This window comes from Camelina sativa, chromosome 7 (assembly GCF_000633955.1).
Source record: "Camelina sativa cultivar DH55 chromosome 7, Cs, whole genome shotgun sequence".
In the NCBI taxonomy this organism is placed as follows: Eukaryota; Viridiplantae; Streptophyta; class Magnoliopsida; order Brassicales; family Brassicaceae; genus Camelina; species Camelina sativa.
In genome coordinates, this window is record NC_025691.1 from 18,431,195 (window position 1) to 18,448,692 (window position 17,498).

The 17,498-nt window shown below is 35.1% G+C and overlaps 4 protein-coding genes across 5 annotated transcripts; 1 reads left to right on the forward strand and 3 right to left on the reverse strand.

The window, feature by feature from the left end:
- LOC104701465 (probable leucine-rich repeat receptor-like protein kinase At1g68400) lies at window positions 8-2,735 on the reverse strand. Its single transcript, XM_019227702.1, has 2 exons — window positions 1,238-2,735; window positions 8-744 (listed from the first exon to the last, which is right to left on the reverse strand). The coding sequence occupies exons 1-2, from the start codon at window positions 2,601-2,603 to the stop codon at window positions 71-73; spliced, it is 2,040 nt and encodes a 679-aa protein (XP_019083247.1). The 5' UTR covers window positions 2,604-2,735; the 3' UTR covers window positions 8-70.
- LOC104701466 (probable protein phosphatase 2C 15) lies at window positions 4,009-7,053 on the reverse strand. Of its 2 annotated transcripts, XM_010417158.2 has the most exons (10): window positions 6,827-7,053; window positions 6,516-6,569; window positions 6,054-6,417; window positions 5,653-5,824; window positions 5,411-5,564; window positions 5,253-5,316; window positions 5,068-5,175; window positions 4,843-4,968; window positions 4,534-4,769; window positions 4,009-4,432 (listed from the first exon to the last, which is right to left on the reverse strand). In XM_010417158.2, exons 3-10 carry the CDS (start codon window positions 6,294-6,296, stop codon window positions 4,207-4,209), a joined length of 1,329 nt encoding a protein of 442 aa, XP_010415460.1. In that variant the 5' UTR covers window positions 6,297-6,417; window positions 6,516-6,569; window positions 6,827-7,053; the 3' UTR covers window positions 4,009-4,206. The 2 variants fall into 2 exon arrangements, with proteins under 2 accessions (XP_010415460.1, XP_019083248.1); XM_019227703.1 differs by having other exon boundaries at window positions 6,516-7,039.
- LOC104701467 lies at window positions 10,372-11,118 on the reverse strand. The gene has a single exon (XM_010417159.2). The coding sequence runs from the start codon at window positions 10,958-10,960 to the stop codon at window positions 10,502-10,504; it is 459 nt and encodes a 152-aa protein (XP_010415461.1). The 5' UTR covers window positions 10,961-11,118; the 3' UTR covers window positions 10,372-10,501.
- LOC104701468 lies at window positions 14,323-15,677 on the forward strand. The gene has a single exon (XM_010417160.2). The coding sequence runs from the start codon at window positions 14,502-14,504 to the stop codon at window positions 15,420-15,422; it is 921 nt and encodes a 306-aa protein (XP_010415462.1). The 5' UTR covers window positions 14,323-14,501; the 3' UTR covers window positions 15,423-15,677.

Genomic DNA, 17,498 nt, shown 5'->3' on the forward strand with positions numbered 1-17,498 from the left:
ACTCTAGAAGAATGACAAAAGTTGAGATTCTAGGCACGTGATTTACATTTTTTGTAGTAAACAAATCTTACTACTGACTAGTAGTCCCACCGCACGTGTCCTCGGACAAGCATGGCGAGTCCACCGCAGAATTGATCCCATCGTTTCCCGGCGAGGCCTCAGAGCCACCACCACGTATATCCTCTATCAACTTCACAACATGACCCATCTTCGGACGGTGATCAGCAGCAACCGCGGTGCATGCCATAGCAATCTGCAACAACCCCACCATCTCTTCCTCTATATCCTTATACCTCATCAGCTCCAAATCAAACACTTCAGCCGTCCACTCCTCTCTCACAACCGATTGGACCCATCTCGGTAAATCCACCGCCCCACCCGCACCGCCAGAGTGACAAGTTTCAACCATATTAGGACATTTTCCGGTGAGAATCTCCAAAAGAAGCACTCCAAATGAGTAAACATCGGACTTCTGAGTGTGTTTTCGGCCATCCATCAGCTCCGGTGCACGGTAGCCGTTGGATTTAGCAATGGTTTGCGATGGGGCGAACATAGATAGCCCGAAATCAGAAACACGAGCATTGCCTGATCTGTCGAGTAGGACATTGGTGGATTTGATATCACCGTGTGTAAGCTTCATGTTTTTACACGAACCGTGGATGAAAGCTAAGCCACGTGCCGACCCAGCCGCGATCTTAAGGCGCGTAGTCCAATCCAATGGACTCCGACCCGGTCCACGGTTTCCTGTCCAACAACCCAAGCAAACACGAACATTACAAATTTGCCACTTACCTCAAAAAATGTAATTAGAGTTACAAAAAACCACAATGAATAATAAAAGTCATAAACAAATGGTTAGGTAAGGACAAAACACAAGAAACTAAACAAACACGATAAAGGTTTCCCATAAAGATCGATTTAAATGAGACAGATCATAACTTTATTTGTCCAACTTGTCGCCCAGTGGTACTGTCTATCTATCCAAAACAGACTTAAATTCACATTATCTAAATTAGTAATAACAAATATGCCTCATGAAAACGATTTTTCAACCAACAGAAACATGATATCTCATTCTCACTAACTCCAAAAAGTTTTTACCCCTACTGCTACAATGACTCTTGGCGTTACACTAATGTCATTTCCTTCTAAGTACCATGACTTAGGAATCACCTGTTTTGACCCGACCAAGTTCACTAACTAGTAAGAGAAAAGGAATCCCAAAACGACAACGTACCATGGAGAAGCCAGAAGAGACTACCATTAGGCATGTACTCATAGACAAGAAGCTTCTCTTCTCTAGCAAAGTAATAAGCTTTTAAGCTCACAAGATTAGTATGACGAAGCCTTCCCAAAACCTCCATTTGTTGCTCAAACTCTTTCTTTCCAGCCACCGTCACCGCGTCTTTAAGCCGCTTCACAGCAACTTCATTGCCGTCTTCAAGCACAGCCTTGTACGCCGTCCCGAATCCACCTTTACCTAACATCTCAGCTGATGCTCTGAGAAGATCTTCAAGCTCAAAACGTCTAGTTCCTTCGAAAAACACCATTTTACCCTTATCTTGTTGATTCTGGTTGTTGTTGTTGTTGTTTTGTGCTGATGTTGGGTAAGGACTTGATGAGTAGAGTATCTTCTCACCTTCAAGAACCTTTGAGTGCTTCTTCTTGTTCACTGAGTATTGTTTCCAGAAACAGTAGTAGAGAAGAAGAGAGACGAAGCTTAAGATAATGAAGTCTCCGAGGATGATAGCTACGAGTGATAAAGTACTGATTCGTGATGTGTTGCTTTTGTTGTTGTCGCCGCCGGAGTGAACTGAGGTTGGAGATGAAGGTACGGTTTCAGGGTTGTTTAAAGGTGACGCCTTTGCTCCATCGGGTCGACCCGGTTTAGACGGGTCGCTTGAGAGTTTTGTGCATTTCGGTAATGGAGCTCCGCATAGAGATGGGTTTTGCGTAAAGACAGATTCAGGGAATTGGGACAATGAGTTTGGTATCTGACCGTTGAAGTTGTTGCCGGAGACGTTGAAGTCTTGTAAATCGGAGAGGATGATGTTTGGTATCTGACCGGAGAACCGGTTTGATTCTAACCGGAGAGTGAGGAGATGGGTTAACTCGGTTAAATCCGGTGGAATCTGGCCGGAGAAGTTGTTGAAAGAGAGATCAAGACGGTAGAGACGAGTGAGTGAAGTGATTGAAGTTGGGAAGTCACCGGAGAAGTGGTTGTGTGATAAAAAGAGAAGCTTTAAAGCTGTGAGGCTGGAGAGGTTTGGGATTGGACCAGAGAGGTTGTTACGTTTGAGACTGAGTACTCTGAGTGAAGTGAGTGAGGTGAGCTGTGAGATTGACCCGGTGAGTTCGATGTCTTCGAGGATGAGACGTGTGACTCGGTCGCGGTCGCAGGTGACTCCGGTCCATTGGCATGGGTTTGTTGTTGTTGTGTTCCATGAGTTGAGTTTTCCGGTGGAATCAGCGGTGAGTTTGAAGTTTAACAGAGCTTCTGAATCTGAGCTTGAAGAAGAAGAAAGGAAACAACACTGAAGAAGAAGAAGAAGAAGAAGAAGAGAGAGAAGCAAACGCTTATTGAAGAGAGAGCTTTTGGCCATTGTTGTGCAGAGAGAGAATAGAAACGAGCGTTGAGGACTTCAAGACAGAACACAACAACAATGGGGAAAGTGGTATAGGTTCGTCATTAACGCAAACAGTAACGTAAACTTAATGAAAATGACTAATGTACCCTTATCTGATATTTACTGTATCTGATGAATCGTGGACCGTATGGTTTGTTTCAGATATAGTCAAAGGGTTTTGATTTTCCCCGTAACGGTAAAGTAATAAATTGGTTGTTTGTGCTCACACGCGTGAGTATGATTCTCACGTGTTAAACTCTCTTCCATGTGAAGAAGATTAATGCTATCATAATTACTTTCTAAAACCAAGAATTAAATTCTCTGTCAATCAAATCTTACAAATTCCCAAAAACTTAGTTCTTTATAATATTTGCCTTATTGAGGGACCATCTGGTAAATAAAGTGAAATGTGTGGGGGCTTTCCTTTTTTTGATTGTTGATTTATCGGTGCAGAAGCTGAGTGAGCTTTTTTCGACTTTTTTCATAATAAAATCAGAAGAAGCTGAGCTTTTTCTGCTTTCAACAATGTATTTGCTTGTTTCATGCAAAAAATGTTCCCCATTCAAAACACCATTACTGTCAAGTTTAATGTTTATACTCCCTCTGTATATAACTTTTTAGGATTTATTCTTGTATCATAAAATATTAATTTTTATCAATTAATGCTAAAAAATTGTAAATTTTAAAAACCATTAAATGAAAATATTAAAGTTTGGTGAACTACTATTGGTTAATAGTTATAAGAATGTTATTATAAATAAATAATGTATTTATATCTAAACATTAAATACTTTTTTAATATATGTGAAAATCTTAAAACATCATCCTTTGTGATACAGAAGGAGTATTCAATTTAGTAAATGACTTCTTTTTTGTTTGTTCACTAATAAATGACTAAATGTAGAATGAGTATGTAAAGTCCCATGATTCCGTGTCAAAACTTTTAATTTATTTCAAAATATGTTTTGGAAAGAAAGAAAAGGAAAAAAAAAAAAAACAAAGCAATTGGAATAATCTTTTGGCTTTTTTTTCTTTCCAAAAACATAAGTTGATTGAGTAATAAGTAAAGAGAAGTAAAATATGCCAAAAGGAGAACAACATAGAGCGTAATGCTTTGAAGTTTGAAGGTACAAGTATATTTGAATCATACCAATCTCGTGTCTTCCCTAGGCTCCACATTACGACCATCCTTACGCATTGATGGACACATCCGAAAACATCAAGGTCCGTTTGGAATTTTTGGACCGAACATCTTTGATTTTGAGTTACAATCTGAAATAGTTTGAACTAAATCAAAATTCAAACTAAAGGCAAAGAGAAGAGAGACACAGAGCTTTGTTTATCCAAACTTTCTCATATAGATTTGTTTTGTTTTCAAGTATGAACACAAGCTTTTTTCACATAGTATACCAATCAATCCAACTCACTATATATCCCATTACGAACCCAAGATCCATAAAAGAATCAGGTGTACTCAAATTTTTATTATTCGAATGGAGTGTAATAAAAAAGAACCAAAGAAGAAAGAATTATAATGAACGAATAGAGAGTCCTGTGTGTGTGTGTGTGAGGTTCATTCTTAGATGACTTTAACTCCACTTGGGCGTTTCCCTTCCATTGCATCCTTTTTATCACGACAATCTGTGCACAAGAACGGTCCTTGCCACGGTTTTAGACTTGTCGAGAAGATCGAACCCGCGTGGACTGATATCCCCTCACTTGGAGCCAAGTCTAGTTGACATATCGCACACGTGAATATCCCTCCTCCTGTTGTTGATTCCTTAGAACAATCACCTGATCCTAGCCTGCAAGACATGACATAAAAAGCCTGTTAGATAGGTCTGCAAAACGCAACAAACTTCAAAAGACTTTTAGTGTTTTAGAGGGAGAAAGAGAAAGGAGTGACCTTTCATCGAGCATTGCAGAGCCTTCTTCGAAGAGCTCTTCCACGATACCAACACTAGAGAGTTTCTTGGCGAGTTTGTTAGATGAGTTTGATTTCTTTCTGAAGAGCAGTGATTTAAAGAAGTTGTTGTGTTTCTTAGGAGGAGAAGGCGGTGGTTCTTGGATGTTCTCGGGTGGGATTATGTCAACTACAACGCATGTTGTGTCATCCTTAAGTCCTCTTCTTCTCAATGCTTCCTGTAACACAAACCTCAAGACTCTTAGTTCACTTCTTTACAAGCAAAGGTTCGGTTAAGCATATTCAAATTACCTTAACTACTTGTCTAGCAGCAAGTTCAGCTGATAATCCACGGCAAGTTTTAGCAGCTGCTTCTGAGGAGAGAGCGTCCCATATGCCATCAGACGCAATAATAAGCCTTCCGCCAAGGTTTGATAGCTTTAAGTACATATACCAATTGTGAAGAACAGTGTGAGAGTTTGTTTGTAAATGACGAAACAAATTTGTAAAGGAAACGTCAAAGATATATAAATATACCTTCACTTGCTTTACAAAGGGAACTGGAACTATGAACTCCCCAACGTCCATATCTCCAATAGACCTTGAAAGGCAAAGACCACCAGGCCAACACCGTAGAGGACCAATCTGCAGAATTCAATAGTTTTTTCAAGCTCACGACTCAAAACGTAAGTTAGTTAATGGGAAAACAGAACACAACACACCTCAACGCCTCCAACAATGCTTAGCCTGCCAACTTCTCCACCACTAGCAGTAACACGTTCCCTCCTGAATCATGACAAAAAGGGTTTAGATTTTAGATTGTACTTTACGATCCCTAAACAAAAGAAACTTAGAAAGATTCCCCATTTCAGGTACATACTCTTCTGTATTATCTTCAAGCCTATGATCTACAGTAAGGTTGGAAACTGAACCACCCTTAGTATCTAAGATGCAGCGAGAGTCCCCAACACATGCAACTGTCACAGTCCATCCATCTACTATCACAAATGTGGCTGTTGTTCCAGAAGTTTCTCCTAATATCAAAGAGAGGAATAAACTACACATCAGCCACAAGCAAAGATAAATCAAGTAGTGCAACTGATGATTTCTATAGGAATATACCTCTGCTCTGAAACTCCTTATCAGTCTTCACGAATCCAGAAACTAATGCACGGGGTAAAGCGTGAAGCCACTCATCACGGCTAAGCCCACTGGGAAGAGCACTAATAACATGGTCTAATAGATTCTCCCTTGTAAAAACCGCTGCAGCTTTTCCATTGTGCCCATCAAATACCTAACAGTGCAAAAACACAAAACTATAAGACAGTCAAACACATAAACAGAACGTCATGAACAAGGTAGATGCATCAGTAGCATAACAAAGCCATCTAGGTGAACATTTCTACGGTTCTAACACTCAAGAATTACTCAAATCAGAAGTCTAATTGCAAAAAGAAGTAACATTATCATGTCTTGCATAAAGAAGTAAGCTATTAAGATAAGTGTATCCTAAGGTATAATACCGCAAAGACAGAGAAAGCAGTTGAAGAATTGGAAGGAACACGAAGACTATCAGTCTTGATCAAGACATAATCTTCTCCTTTCCTAGATTGAGCAGCCTGACCAAATCTCACAATCGGTTTCTCCATCTTAGCAGCTTTCGTCTCTCTACTAATCAAAGCAGCAAGAGGCACAAGCTTCTCATCATTATCATGATGATGATGATTATGATTATGATTACGTCTCTTTCCTTCTCTAGACGCCATTACGAGACCCTTTCACGCTCCCAAAATCTTACAACCCTTTACTAAACTCAATCTTTCTGACCCAAGTAGTCATGAATTTGTAGCCAAGCAATCCAATTTCACTTCAAGATACAAACTTTACCTGCAAATTACATTGAAGAAGAGCAAATCTGAATCATTTAGTAAAAAAAGGAAGCAGCCCTTTTTGTTTAAACTACTCTTAGGAGAAGAGAAACTAACTTAGTGCTTCTTCTTCCTGCCCTCTTCTCTGTTTCGACAGCAACAAGTACAGATCTGATAAAGGCAACACACAGAAAAGGGTAAAGAGAAGGGAAGAAGAAAGTATTAAAGAAACCACAAAGTCAGAAGTAAAGCTCGACACGGAAGAAGAAGAAGAAAGAAACGCGTAATGGTGACTAGAAATGAACTGTAAAATCAAAACCAATCATCCAAATCCACAAGGAAAGAGAAAAGAAAAAAAAAAAGATTGTATTTTTCTAAGGACAAGAAAAAGGAGAACTTTAAGGAGAATCTGAATAATAAGAAAATACCCAGAATTATAAGGAAGGTTGCAAACAAGAATCCAGAGCAAAAAGATTGCGACTTTAATGAGTAGTAGTAGAAGCAGAGGAGAAGAAGAACACAAGGCGGTTTCTCAACATCTTCCTTTTGTACCAAACAGGAAACCAAGTTTGGTTTTTTTTACAAGGACAAAATTGGATTAGATTAAGAGAGAAAGAAAAAACATGATATGTTTGTTTAAGTACTTGTGCCGGTGAGAAAATGGTTAACGCTTGACCAAATGTGAGAAAGCAAGCTGTCATTAGAAAAACCCCACATTCGGCTATGATTGGTGTGACATAGATTCTTATTAGCAATTCATTTTTTAAGTTTTTTTCCCTTTTTAAACTAATCCATATTTGTTTGCTGCTCCCTAATCTTTTTGGTTCAAAGTATCACTTAATATTATGAAACAATATAAGGATTTATGTATTTTATCTTTTGCCAATACTTAATATTATGAAGCAATAATGTAAAAACATAATAGAAGTTTAAGAGTCAACCGTGTTTTTTTTTTCTTTTCTAAAATATAAGATGTCACCTAATGTATAACTTTAAACTAGATTATGATCCATGGTATAAGTTTTTACATAATTTTTTATTAATGTATGATGTTAATATTAATTTTTTTAATATACTATTTTGTTAATTTAGTGTATAATCTGCGGTATACTGCACAACAATTTTTGTTTAATACAATCTTAATTAAATCAGTTTGATTCGATATATTTTATATTGGTGTTATTAAAATAGTAAAATAAAGATTTAACATGTATTGAAGTATCATATTAATGATATTTTACTTTTTAGTATTTTCAATTCAATCCTCTAATATTATATAACTCGTTATATAATATAACTCGTTTGTGTTATTTTAAAATTTTAATATGTTTAAATCGTCATAATTTTACTTTTTATTAAGTTAAGATATATCAGTTATAAATTACAAACTTCTTAAAATTACTACATTTAAAATGATGATTTACTACATTTAAAATTTAAAATAAAAAAGAGATGATAGGAGAAAAAAAAATTTAAATTTGGAATAAATCTTCTCAATATCTATCTCTATCTTAATTGTAGAATATTATATATATAGATATTTAGAATATTTAATTGTGTTTGGTTAGAAAGATAGTAGAAAGAGTTAACTAAACTTGTTTGAATATAAATATAAGCATTTAATGACATTCAATGATAAATGTTTCCAAAAACATATTTTTGATCAAAAACTGCTGCAAATATACTAGTATTGATACTTAATTCATGTGAAAAGAGTCTAAACGACATTTATAATATAACAAGAAATTTGTTTATCATGTAGCTGAAAGATAACAGGACAATTCTTGGGTTCACCTCTAGGGGTGAACCTCTCTTATTCACCCCTTCTTAATTAAGGAAAAAAATTATTAATTAAAGAAACAAAATCTGTTTATAATTCAATTTTAATTATAAACATCATATTATAGTTTTTAATTATAACATCTAAATCTAAATTACATTTTTATAAACCCAAACCGAGATATAATTTTGTTTAATTGTGTAATTTAAATCTTAACCACTCTTTTATAAACCCATATTGAAATACAATTTTGTTTAATTGTAAAATCTAAACCCTAACCACTCTTTTATAAACCCAAACCAACATATAATTTTCTTTAATTATAAAATCTAAATTCTAACCACTATTTTATAAACCCAAACCGACATATAATTTTGTTTAATTATAAAGTCTAAACCCTATACACTAACCACTCTTTTGTAAACCCAAACCGACATATAATTTTGTTTAATTATAAAATCTAAACCCTAACAACTATTTTGTAAACCTAAACCGATATATAATTTCGTTTAATTATAAAATCTAAACCAAATCACTATTTGGTAAACCCAAACCGACATATAATTTTGTTTAATTATAAAAACTACACTCTAATCATTCATTTATAAACCAAACCGACATAATTTCCTTATTAAAAAATCTACAGAATTTGTTTCCTAAATTTGTTTTGTCTTTTTATTTTAATTTTGATTTATTTTATAAATATGATATGACATGGCGTTTTGTTGTATTTTGATTGGTTAATTAATAGGAGGTGAAAAAGGGTTTTACCCCTAAGGATAAAGCCAAGAATTTTTCAAGATAACATAGGAAGTTTGAATATTCTGAATCCACAAAATTTATTTACGCAATATATTTGCAGTTGATATATATCTTATCAGATTGGAGTGCTTATACGAATTATTCGCGAGTAAATAATTATTTGGTTTTGCATTAAAATATACGTTTGAAAAATAATATCGACTATGATAAGAAATTTTAGTTTCTAAATTAAGAACAAAAAATTGGCAAAAGAAAGAAAAAAAAAACAATCTTTATAATCTGTTTTAATTATTTGTGTTGTTGAATTCAGTTAAACGACAACGTTCTCACGACATTGGGCGCAGGTTTAAAGGACTAGTGTAAATTTTGTCGTCGGTAAGAGTTGTTACATTCTTCTTGGGATGTCAAATGTGTCATGTGTCATGTGATGATGCGATCCTCGGCGTCATCGAAAACGAAAAAGGAGACTTTCGTCTACGTCAGAGTTAAGTGATCAGGTGTTTCCTTGTTCGAACGCCTAAAAATCTTACGCTAGGAGGACCAGAATATTAAAAAAAAACTTATCTTTGGCTTTAAAGCCTTGTACTGTTTGTACAGAGAAGGGTCAATGTCCAGGAAGACGAGAAAAAGTTACTTATGAACATGGGGCTGGAGCTTCCACAGGACAGGACCACACATCTATTGCAATTAAGATCCACTTTGGGTTGTCAAATTTCATGACAAGACCAATGCTAAGTTTTGTTCCTCCTCATAAGCTTTGTTTTTTTGTTGCTTCGGTGTACCTTCCTACTGAATAAGTCTCTCGTCTCATCCCTTCATTTTGTCTTAAATGAAGCTGAACATTCAAGAACCCGCAGCCAAAGTTCTAAACTTCAATCCTAATTGTTCACGCATTTTGCCTTCATAAGTAAGCAATGATCTCTCCATGGTCTAATCTGTTTCATGATCTCAGTTTAGTTGTGTAGTTCTCAGGCAATACAAGTCTGGATAAGTTGAGCTCCAGGAATGTTGTTGTGCCCTCTTCGTTTCTTAAGTAATGGCCTATATGTCGACAAAATCACTTCCCTTCCTCTGTTTCCTCTGCTTTCCCCATCTCACTTCTTGATCATCAATAACACTTTGCTCTTATGTAAACATTTCAGGTTGTTAGATCCATGCTTCAAGTCAAAACCAAGGACACTAAAGAAACATAGAGGCTTTGCCACTAACACCTACTGAGGAGAACACCGTCTTTATTACATTTACAAGGTATGAGATGATGCCTAGGTTTCTTTACTAGTAGTCTCCCCAACATATAAAACAGAACCGTGAAGAAAAATACAAAGACTTGGGCTTGAGAAACTAAAATTAGTAAAATCACTAGTTCAGCAATCCCATTTGGAAACAAATAGGTAACAAAGGCTTAGCCTTTCTCTTTCTTGATGATGAGAAAATGTGAAATTTTGTTCATCTTTATTCGGAATTCAAACATAAAGATAGAGAAGAAACATATCTATTCATTCATATGGGAAACTAATGGTTTCCAAAGTCACATAAGAAAAAGAGAAGAAATTTTGTTACATTACTCAGGAATAGTATCAAGCTTAGGTCGCCAAGCTCTCTGAAGAAGCCGCTTGCTAAATCCGAACCAAGCAGGTGTTGTGTCAGTGGACTCACATTGTAAACTAGCAGCTGCATTCAATCTAGCTGCCATGGCTGCAAGAACTTCTTCTTTTGTTTTCCCTTTCCGTCTCTCCTCTAACTCCACTTCTTCTTCTGCTTCTTCTTCTTTCTCTCCAGAAGACGAAGAGACGAATAGGTCTTTAAGTTTGCGTCCAGCTACATCCTTGTGGTTATGATGAATCAACGGCGGCTGCTCTCGGCGGCTCGGTGACGCAAGGCTCAAAAGCATCTTTAAGGTTGTCTTCTTACGTCGAAGCTGTACCAAAGGACTTGTCCTCGGACTCGGGCTTCGTGTAGGGCTCTGTACCGCCACTCCGCACTGTGTCCCCAAGAACTTGAATCTTTGCAACGTAGCCATGGGATTTGGAAATGTGGTGGAAACTTTGCTTTCAAGTGAGGTTCATATAAATAAAAGAATCCAAAAACTTGGCAACACTAATAAAAGAAAAAACTTTGTCCTTTTGATTCTTTTGAAGCAAGTCTTTGTCTCGAAAGTGTGTGCTTTGAATTGGAATTTTTGTGGACCGTCAGGACGCAGTTTCCAATGAGAATTCCAAATTGTGTCATTATTGATGAGATTTTGAAAAAGATAAAGTGTTTGTTTATTCGATTCCTTTTGCTTTTTCTCATGTTGTTTTTGCTCTTTTACTTTTCTTTTTTTTTCATCAATGTGATTGTGCATAGATGGAAGAATCATTTGCTATTGGTTTTTTATTTTTACCCCTTTTTTTTAAAGAGAAAGAAATAGTGTGAGAGTTGATGAGACTTGAGAGACAGGTGTTTTTTTGTTTTTGGTCTTAGATTTTTATAAGAATTCTTGTCGTGTACATTACTGTGTTTAGAATGAGACAGTACTGTTAGTCTTAGTGGAGATTTGTAGGGAAAAAAGTAAGTTTGAGGAAAATGGGAAATTTGGAGATTTGATGGTCAAGAAAAGAATGAATTATTATTGTAATAGAAACTTTGGAATATTGGTGAGTGGTGACAACAAGTCTAAGAAAAAAAATATTCTATATAACAAAATAAATGCACTTCTGCTATAAGAAAAAACAAATTATGATTTTAAGGGTTTGTTTCTTGTGGCGATATATATCCGCTAAAAGAAAATAATATTAATGATGTTGTGGAGTATACAAAAAAAAAAGATGTTGATGAAACAGACACCCAAAATATTAAGAGAATAACAATGTTGTACTTGGTCGTGGATAGTTTGTTTGTGCAGCTGATTATAATCGTGTTTGACCTTATTGGGATCGTTGTCTTTCTGTTTTTGTGTTATCGTTGTTGTGTGTCGGTGCTGCGGTGTTCTCTGCAAGGTTGGCTTTGAAGATTCCATAAACGAAGTGGTAAATCAAGAGAAGTATATATGTTTGATTAGAGGAGTGTGCTTAAGTTACTTGTTTGCTAATTTTTTCTACTCGATTTGTTGAAAAAATGAGCTTAACAAACTTGAGTGTCTATTTGTTTAAAATTTATCTTTGCCGCATCCAGTTCTTTTCTTTCATTTTGGTATAAGTGCATATTCTCGATAGACGACTTTTTCTGGATTTGTTAAAATGTGAGGCTGTGAAAGACGTTCAAGAAGTTGTAAATACAACCATAATTACAACTAGGCATATAGAATCAGTGATAAACAAGGATTTACGTTCCATTAGAAGAAGCTCACAATCTTGATAAGATATACTATTTGATGAGCTGTTGGAGTTCACTAGGCTTTTGAGATGAATAGTTATATTAAATTAAAGAAACAAAAACTTAGTGATTGGCTTAGATTAATATCTGATGCAAACATCCATATACAAAGGGCCCTTAGTGTTGAATTGTTGATATAGGCCATGCTTAGTTCGAGTTGGTTTTCCCGAACAGTATACTTTGTATAGGCTATTTTTCAGACTATTGATGACATGTGTTTGTTTACGTTTGGTTGGGGGAGTCAATTTCTGGGCTACAAATTGGATCGTTGAAGTCTAAGCCTCCTTTTGAACCTGATTGGCCCAAATCTTAAACTTTTCCCGGTTGTCAAATCAGCTTTCATTAAAACCATTCGTTTATTAATCTGTTCGACTGTTCCTATCCAAATCATATAATCATTTTACATATTCTAGTAGATAACTATTCTAATAGGTGACTTACTTGCACTTTCTTTCACTGTCCAACATACTTCCTAACTTAACTTTTCCTTTTTTATGCATGATAATCACAATCACCATCAGCACATCATTGTGATAACATCATCACCATTTTGTAGGAGATTTTTTTTTTCCTTCCAATAAATATAAAGTAAATCTTAAACACAGATTAATCTTTGGCAATACGTATTAACATGATTTTTTGTTTGAAAACAATTAACATGATTTTTTGTTTGAAAACAATATACTAAGTACTACTTAAGATATTACTCATTAATGGTCGAATTAAGTAAGTGTTTGTTTTAGCATTGTTTTCTATTTAAAAACAAGTCTGGTTTTGGATTTTCAATTTAACTTTTCGCATATACAATACATAATCATTGTTAAATAGTTTATGAAATGATACTTCTTAACGTTCAAAATACACATTGCACTAAAATCTTACACAATCCGAGAAAAGCCAAATTTTCACCAAGAAAACTAAACAAGTTAGATTTGCTTTGAAGACTATTGTAGAACACACAAGTTGTTTTTGAGTAAAAAACAGAAACGTAACCGGATTGATAAGCCTCTTTCTTAGTAAGATTCAGTCTGATTGTGCCTTGTCATAGACGTAATCGTGGCGTGCATCTAACCAGAAAAACGTTTATTGTGATTTAGACCAAATCTAACTCCAGGTAATTCTGGTGGGAATCTATAGCCTATTAACGCATTTATTGTCCCTTTTTTTCGTGTTCATTCAGGAATCAGGAGTCTACAACACGTGGCACCAAGTCTGTGGTGAACATGTCGTTGTTCCTAACATTGCAAATTGTCACAACTCACGAATGAGTTTCTTCTAGCACCTTTGCCTTTTCTGTGTTATTTAAGGATTCATTCATGAATATACAAACTATTTTCCCAAAAAATTATACTTGTCTGTCCCAAAACTCACATCCAAATATGTAAATTTGACCAAAATTTAAAGAGAAAATCAATTATATAAATCATAGTCAAAATCCTTCATTTCTAAAGCTTTTTTGAAGTATATATGTAAAAAAAAATTCATGAAATTATTATAAACTTTTTTTTGTTAAAAAATTATTATAAAGTTCCCTTTAAATAATAAGAAAATAAATGTGAATCTAGAAAAAGTTGTATATTATGAGTTGTCAAATTGATTGTTAAACTGGCTATGAGTTGTCTATATATATTGTATTATTCTTAAACAAAAAAAAAACAGAAAGAAAAAAAAAAACAATCTTTTTCTCATCAATGATCCGCTTCACAAAGTAACCACCAACAAAATTATTATGGACGCCTCAAATCTAAACCTTATTTCAATAATTGTGAACAAAATATTGTGGTAGGTGGTTCAAACCACTTACAAATATTTACGATGAATTGATGATAATAATAACACCCAAAACAAAACAAAAAAATTAAACAATTATTTACTATTTTACTTTAACAAAAAAAAAACAATTTATTTATTGTGGTCGTGAGATAGTTACAGACACAGAGAATACATCTGTCAGAAAGCTGACTCATTTGTAATCTTATCTCTCTTTTTTATCCTACGTGTTGCCATAAAACTCTCATCTTCACCCACTAGATCTCCGACACGTCTGTAGTTTAACTCTTCACTTTGGTCTTTTTAAAGCCTTTAAGCAAAGCCTCTGCATCCTTAATCTCTCTCTCTTCTCTCTTTTTTTCTCTCTCGCTCGCAAAACTCTATTTTTATTTTTCTTTTATCTCTTGTAACAAGAAAAAAAAAAATACAACCCTATAATGGAGGTGCCGGTGATTAATAGAATAAGAGATTTCGAAGTTGGCATAAACTCGATTAACGATCCTTCGTTTCTTTCTCGATCTGTTGCTGTTTCCGGAATCGGAAAGCTACACCAAGCTTACGGGTTTTGGAAATGGGGAGCTTTGATTATAGCGTTTCTAGCTTATTTCACCAACTTTGTTAGTAAACTCAACAGTTTAGTTGTTAGGTTACGAAAAAATATAGATGTCTCTGTCTCTTCACCAACGCTTTTTGATGATTACGATAGCGATTCCGATGTTTCTTGTTCGTCTACGGCGTCCTCGGACGATGAAGATGAAGAGGAAGAGGAGGAAGATGACGAAGAAGATGAGGATGTTGACTCGATCTTTAGCCGGGTCAACGGAGGTTTCCGCGTGAGAGGATCTGATTATTATAACGACGTTGATGGTGGTGAACGCACGTGGATGAGGCAGAGGTGTAGTGGTAGTTTTGGAGATTTGTTCTCGTGGCCTGATCTTGGTGGGATTGGTTCGAGTGGTGTTGTGAAGCTTTGGGATCATTTAGATAGCGACGGTGGTGATGATGATGATGATGATGATGATCACGAGAATGTTGTGGCTACGTTTCTCAAGAATTGTAGCTTCACATCGTCGCAAGTTTTTCTTGCGGCGGAGAAGAACGGTGTCGACGCCGTTAAAGTGAAGGCGTGTGATCCACGCGCCGGTTTTAAGATGCCGGCGTTGCTTGCGGAGTGGAGGCAGCCGGGGAGGTTGTTAGGGAATATTATCGGGATTGACGCCGGCGGAGTGGAGAAAGTGTACGTCAGGGATGATGTTAGCGGAGAAATCGCGGTGGGAGATTTGAGGAAGTTTAACGGCGTGTTGACGGAGTGTGAGGCTGAGACATGGTGGGACGCGGACGTCATTATCTCGGGATGATGGATTCGGTTGACGAGAAGGATGCGATTAAAATAAGGTTTAAAGTGGTGGGACGGTTTTGTCTCAAAAGTTTGAAAGATTCAAATGCAAAAGTGTAAAACGAGAAACGATTGCAACATTTTGTAAATAACTTTGTCTGTTTGCTTTCCTCTTGGAATTGTTTTATCTTAAAAATTTCTAAGTTCGATTGAATGAATGATTAAACATCAGCCTCAAGACTAATAAAGTGTTCGTGTGTGTTTTGGTCGGTTTCTAGTTCACTTGTTCTCTGGCTCTATGCGTTGCCACTAGCCAATGTGGCCGGTTGCGAATTTTTATGGGATGAGATTAGAATAAGACATAAAGTCAGAAACCCCAACGAGAGAAAAATAAATAAAAGTAGTACAAATAAAATAAAAATTTAAAAGATAAACTCAATCAGAAGATACTAATTTTTTAGTTTATTGCATGTGTTAATTTATAAATTTAAGAATAAACTTTTTAAATGAAAATAGATGTTTTAGAGATATTATGAGAGGGAAGTGTGACAAATGTGTATTAGTTATGAAAAAAAAAATTCATAGCTTTATTTAGGTGTTGTATAGTCAACAAAACTAATTAACTTTATTTTTTTTTTCATTTCTGACTTGGTAGGAGGATGTATCAATATTCATTTTTTTTTTGTCAACACAAAAAAAAATAAAAAAATTCAAAGCTTTATTTAGGTGTTGTATAGTCAACAAAAATAATTAACTTTAATTTTTTTTTTCAATTCTGACTTGGTAGGAGGATGTATCAATATCATTTAGTTATACTTAACTTTTTATTAAAATATTTGTCAAACTTTATGTAATAAAATCTTGTCAATATACTGATGTTCTCAAATCGGAGTTAATAGAGCACAATATCGATGATGGAATGACATGCCCTAATTTTATCATCATAAGTGGAATGTTCTTGGTGGAGATATTGTCACAAGAGAGGTATCATATCAAAACGGTTCTTTCTGACAAAAATACAAAAATCTTATGCCTCAGTCGATCAAAACTATACCTACGGTGGGTTGGTCGATTAACCCAGTTGGGTGAGTTTTTATTTTGCTAAACTCATTTTGCTGTCAATTAAATGCGCGGAACAATCAAACTTTAGCCAACATCTAATTTACAAATGTGTTTCATAAGGTCAACTGGATTAACTTATTATACATTAGAAACTTTTCAAAAAAGGGACTATTACTTTTATGTGGTTATGAACTTTTAATACATCACTCTTTATAGACTTTTATTTTCTTCGTATGGAGACATAAACGTGTTGATCTATGTGCGAGAGACTTTGACTGCATTGGATTGAACAGTTCTTTGATTTTGGAAGTCACGTCTCTTTTATTCGTGTGGTTCACATTTTCACGCAAACAACTCTCTCTTCAAGCATTTAACAAGATAGGCTTTAGTTTTACATTTTAGTTACACACTTACACCTGATTGCTTTCAAAACTATGAAAGAAAACTCTCGAGTGTTTAGTGTTCCATGAAAGTAATGATATATTAGTAGTTGTTAGGATAGTATTAATTTATGTTTACAACAGTGATACCTCTAGAAAAAGACCCAACACACATTAATATTTTAGAATACCCATTAATGTTAAACCAGTTAGGTGCAATTGTTTGACCAAAAATGAAAATAAATACATGAACCATTTTTGTAATCCATGAGATTGCCAGAAAATAGATGGCCAACTAGTTGACCAAGTTAAAAAGGCTTATGGTTACTCCATCTCATTAAGTTACTCTTGTCTCTTTCTTCTTAATAATTTTCTTGTTTGGAATATTGCATGTAAGTAGACCATGTATTACTTAAGAGTCAAGATTCATTGAAGATTTGAAGAAAGAATGAATTTATGTATTATTCTGGAAAACTTATTTAATGTCACTAAGAAAAGTAGATAGAGATTGTGGACTAAATAAAACAAAAACAAATACAAGAATACTTGTAAGTAGGTATAGAGGATTGGAACTAGATGTATTTGCTAATGAATCAATGATATGTGTATAGAATTTATTATGCACCATAGTTAGATTTGCTTTTGTTTCACTGATC

Excerpts from the sequence above, each read along its gene's own strand:
- LOC104701466 (XM_010417158.2), bottom strand. The coding sequence starts at position 6,296 with ATGGCGTCTAGAGAAGGAAAGAGACGTAATCATAATCATAATCATCAT. Across the intron at positions 5,825-6,053 it reads CTGCTTTCTCTGTCTTTGCG|GTATTTGATGGGCACAATGG; the intron begins GTATTATACCTT and ends TTGCACTGTTAG. Across the intron at positions 5,176-5,252 it reads GCATTGTTGGAGGCGTTGAG|ATTGGTCCTCTACGGTGTTG; the intron begins GTGTGTTGTGTT and ends TGAATTCTGCAG.
- LOC104701468 (XM_010417160.2), top strand. The coding sequence starts at position 14,502 with ATGGAGGTGCCGGTGATTAATAGAATAAGAGATTTCGAAGTTGGCATA.
- LOC104701465 (XM_019227702.1), bottom strand. The coding sequence starts at position 2,603 with ATGGCCAAAAGCTCTCTCTTCAATAAGCGTTTGCTTCTCTCTCTTCTT. Across the intron at positions 745-1,237 it reads TCTCTTCTGGCTTCTCCATG|GAAACCGTGGACCGGGTCGG; the intron begins GTACGTTGTCGT and ends GTTGTTGGACAG.
- LOC104701467 (XM_010417159.2), bottom strand. The coding sequence starts at position 10,960 with ATGGCTACGTTGCAAAGATTCAAGTTCTTGGGGACACAGTGCGGAGTG.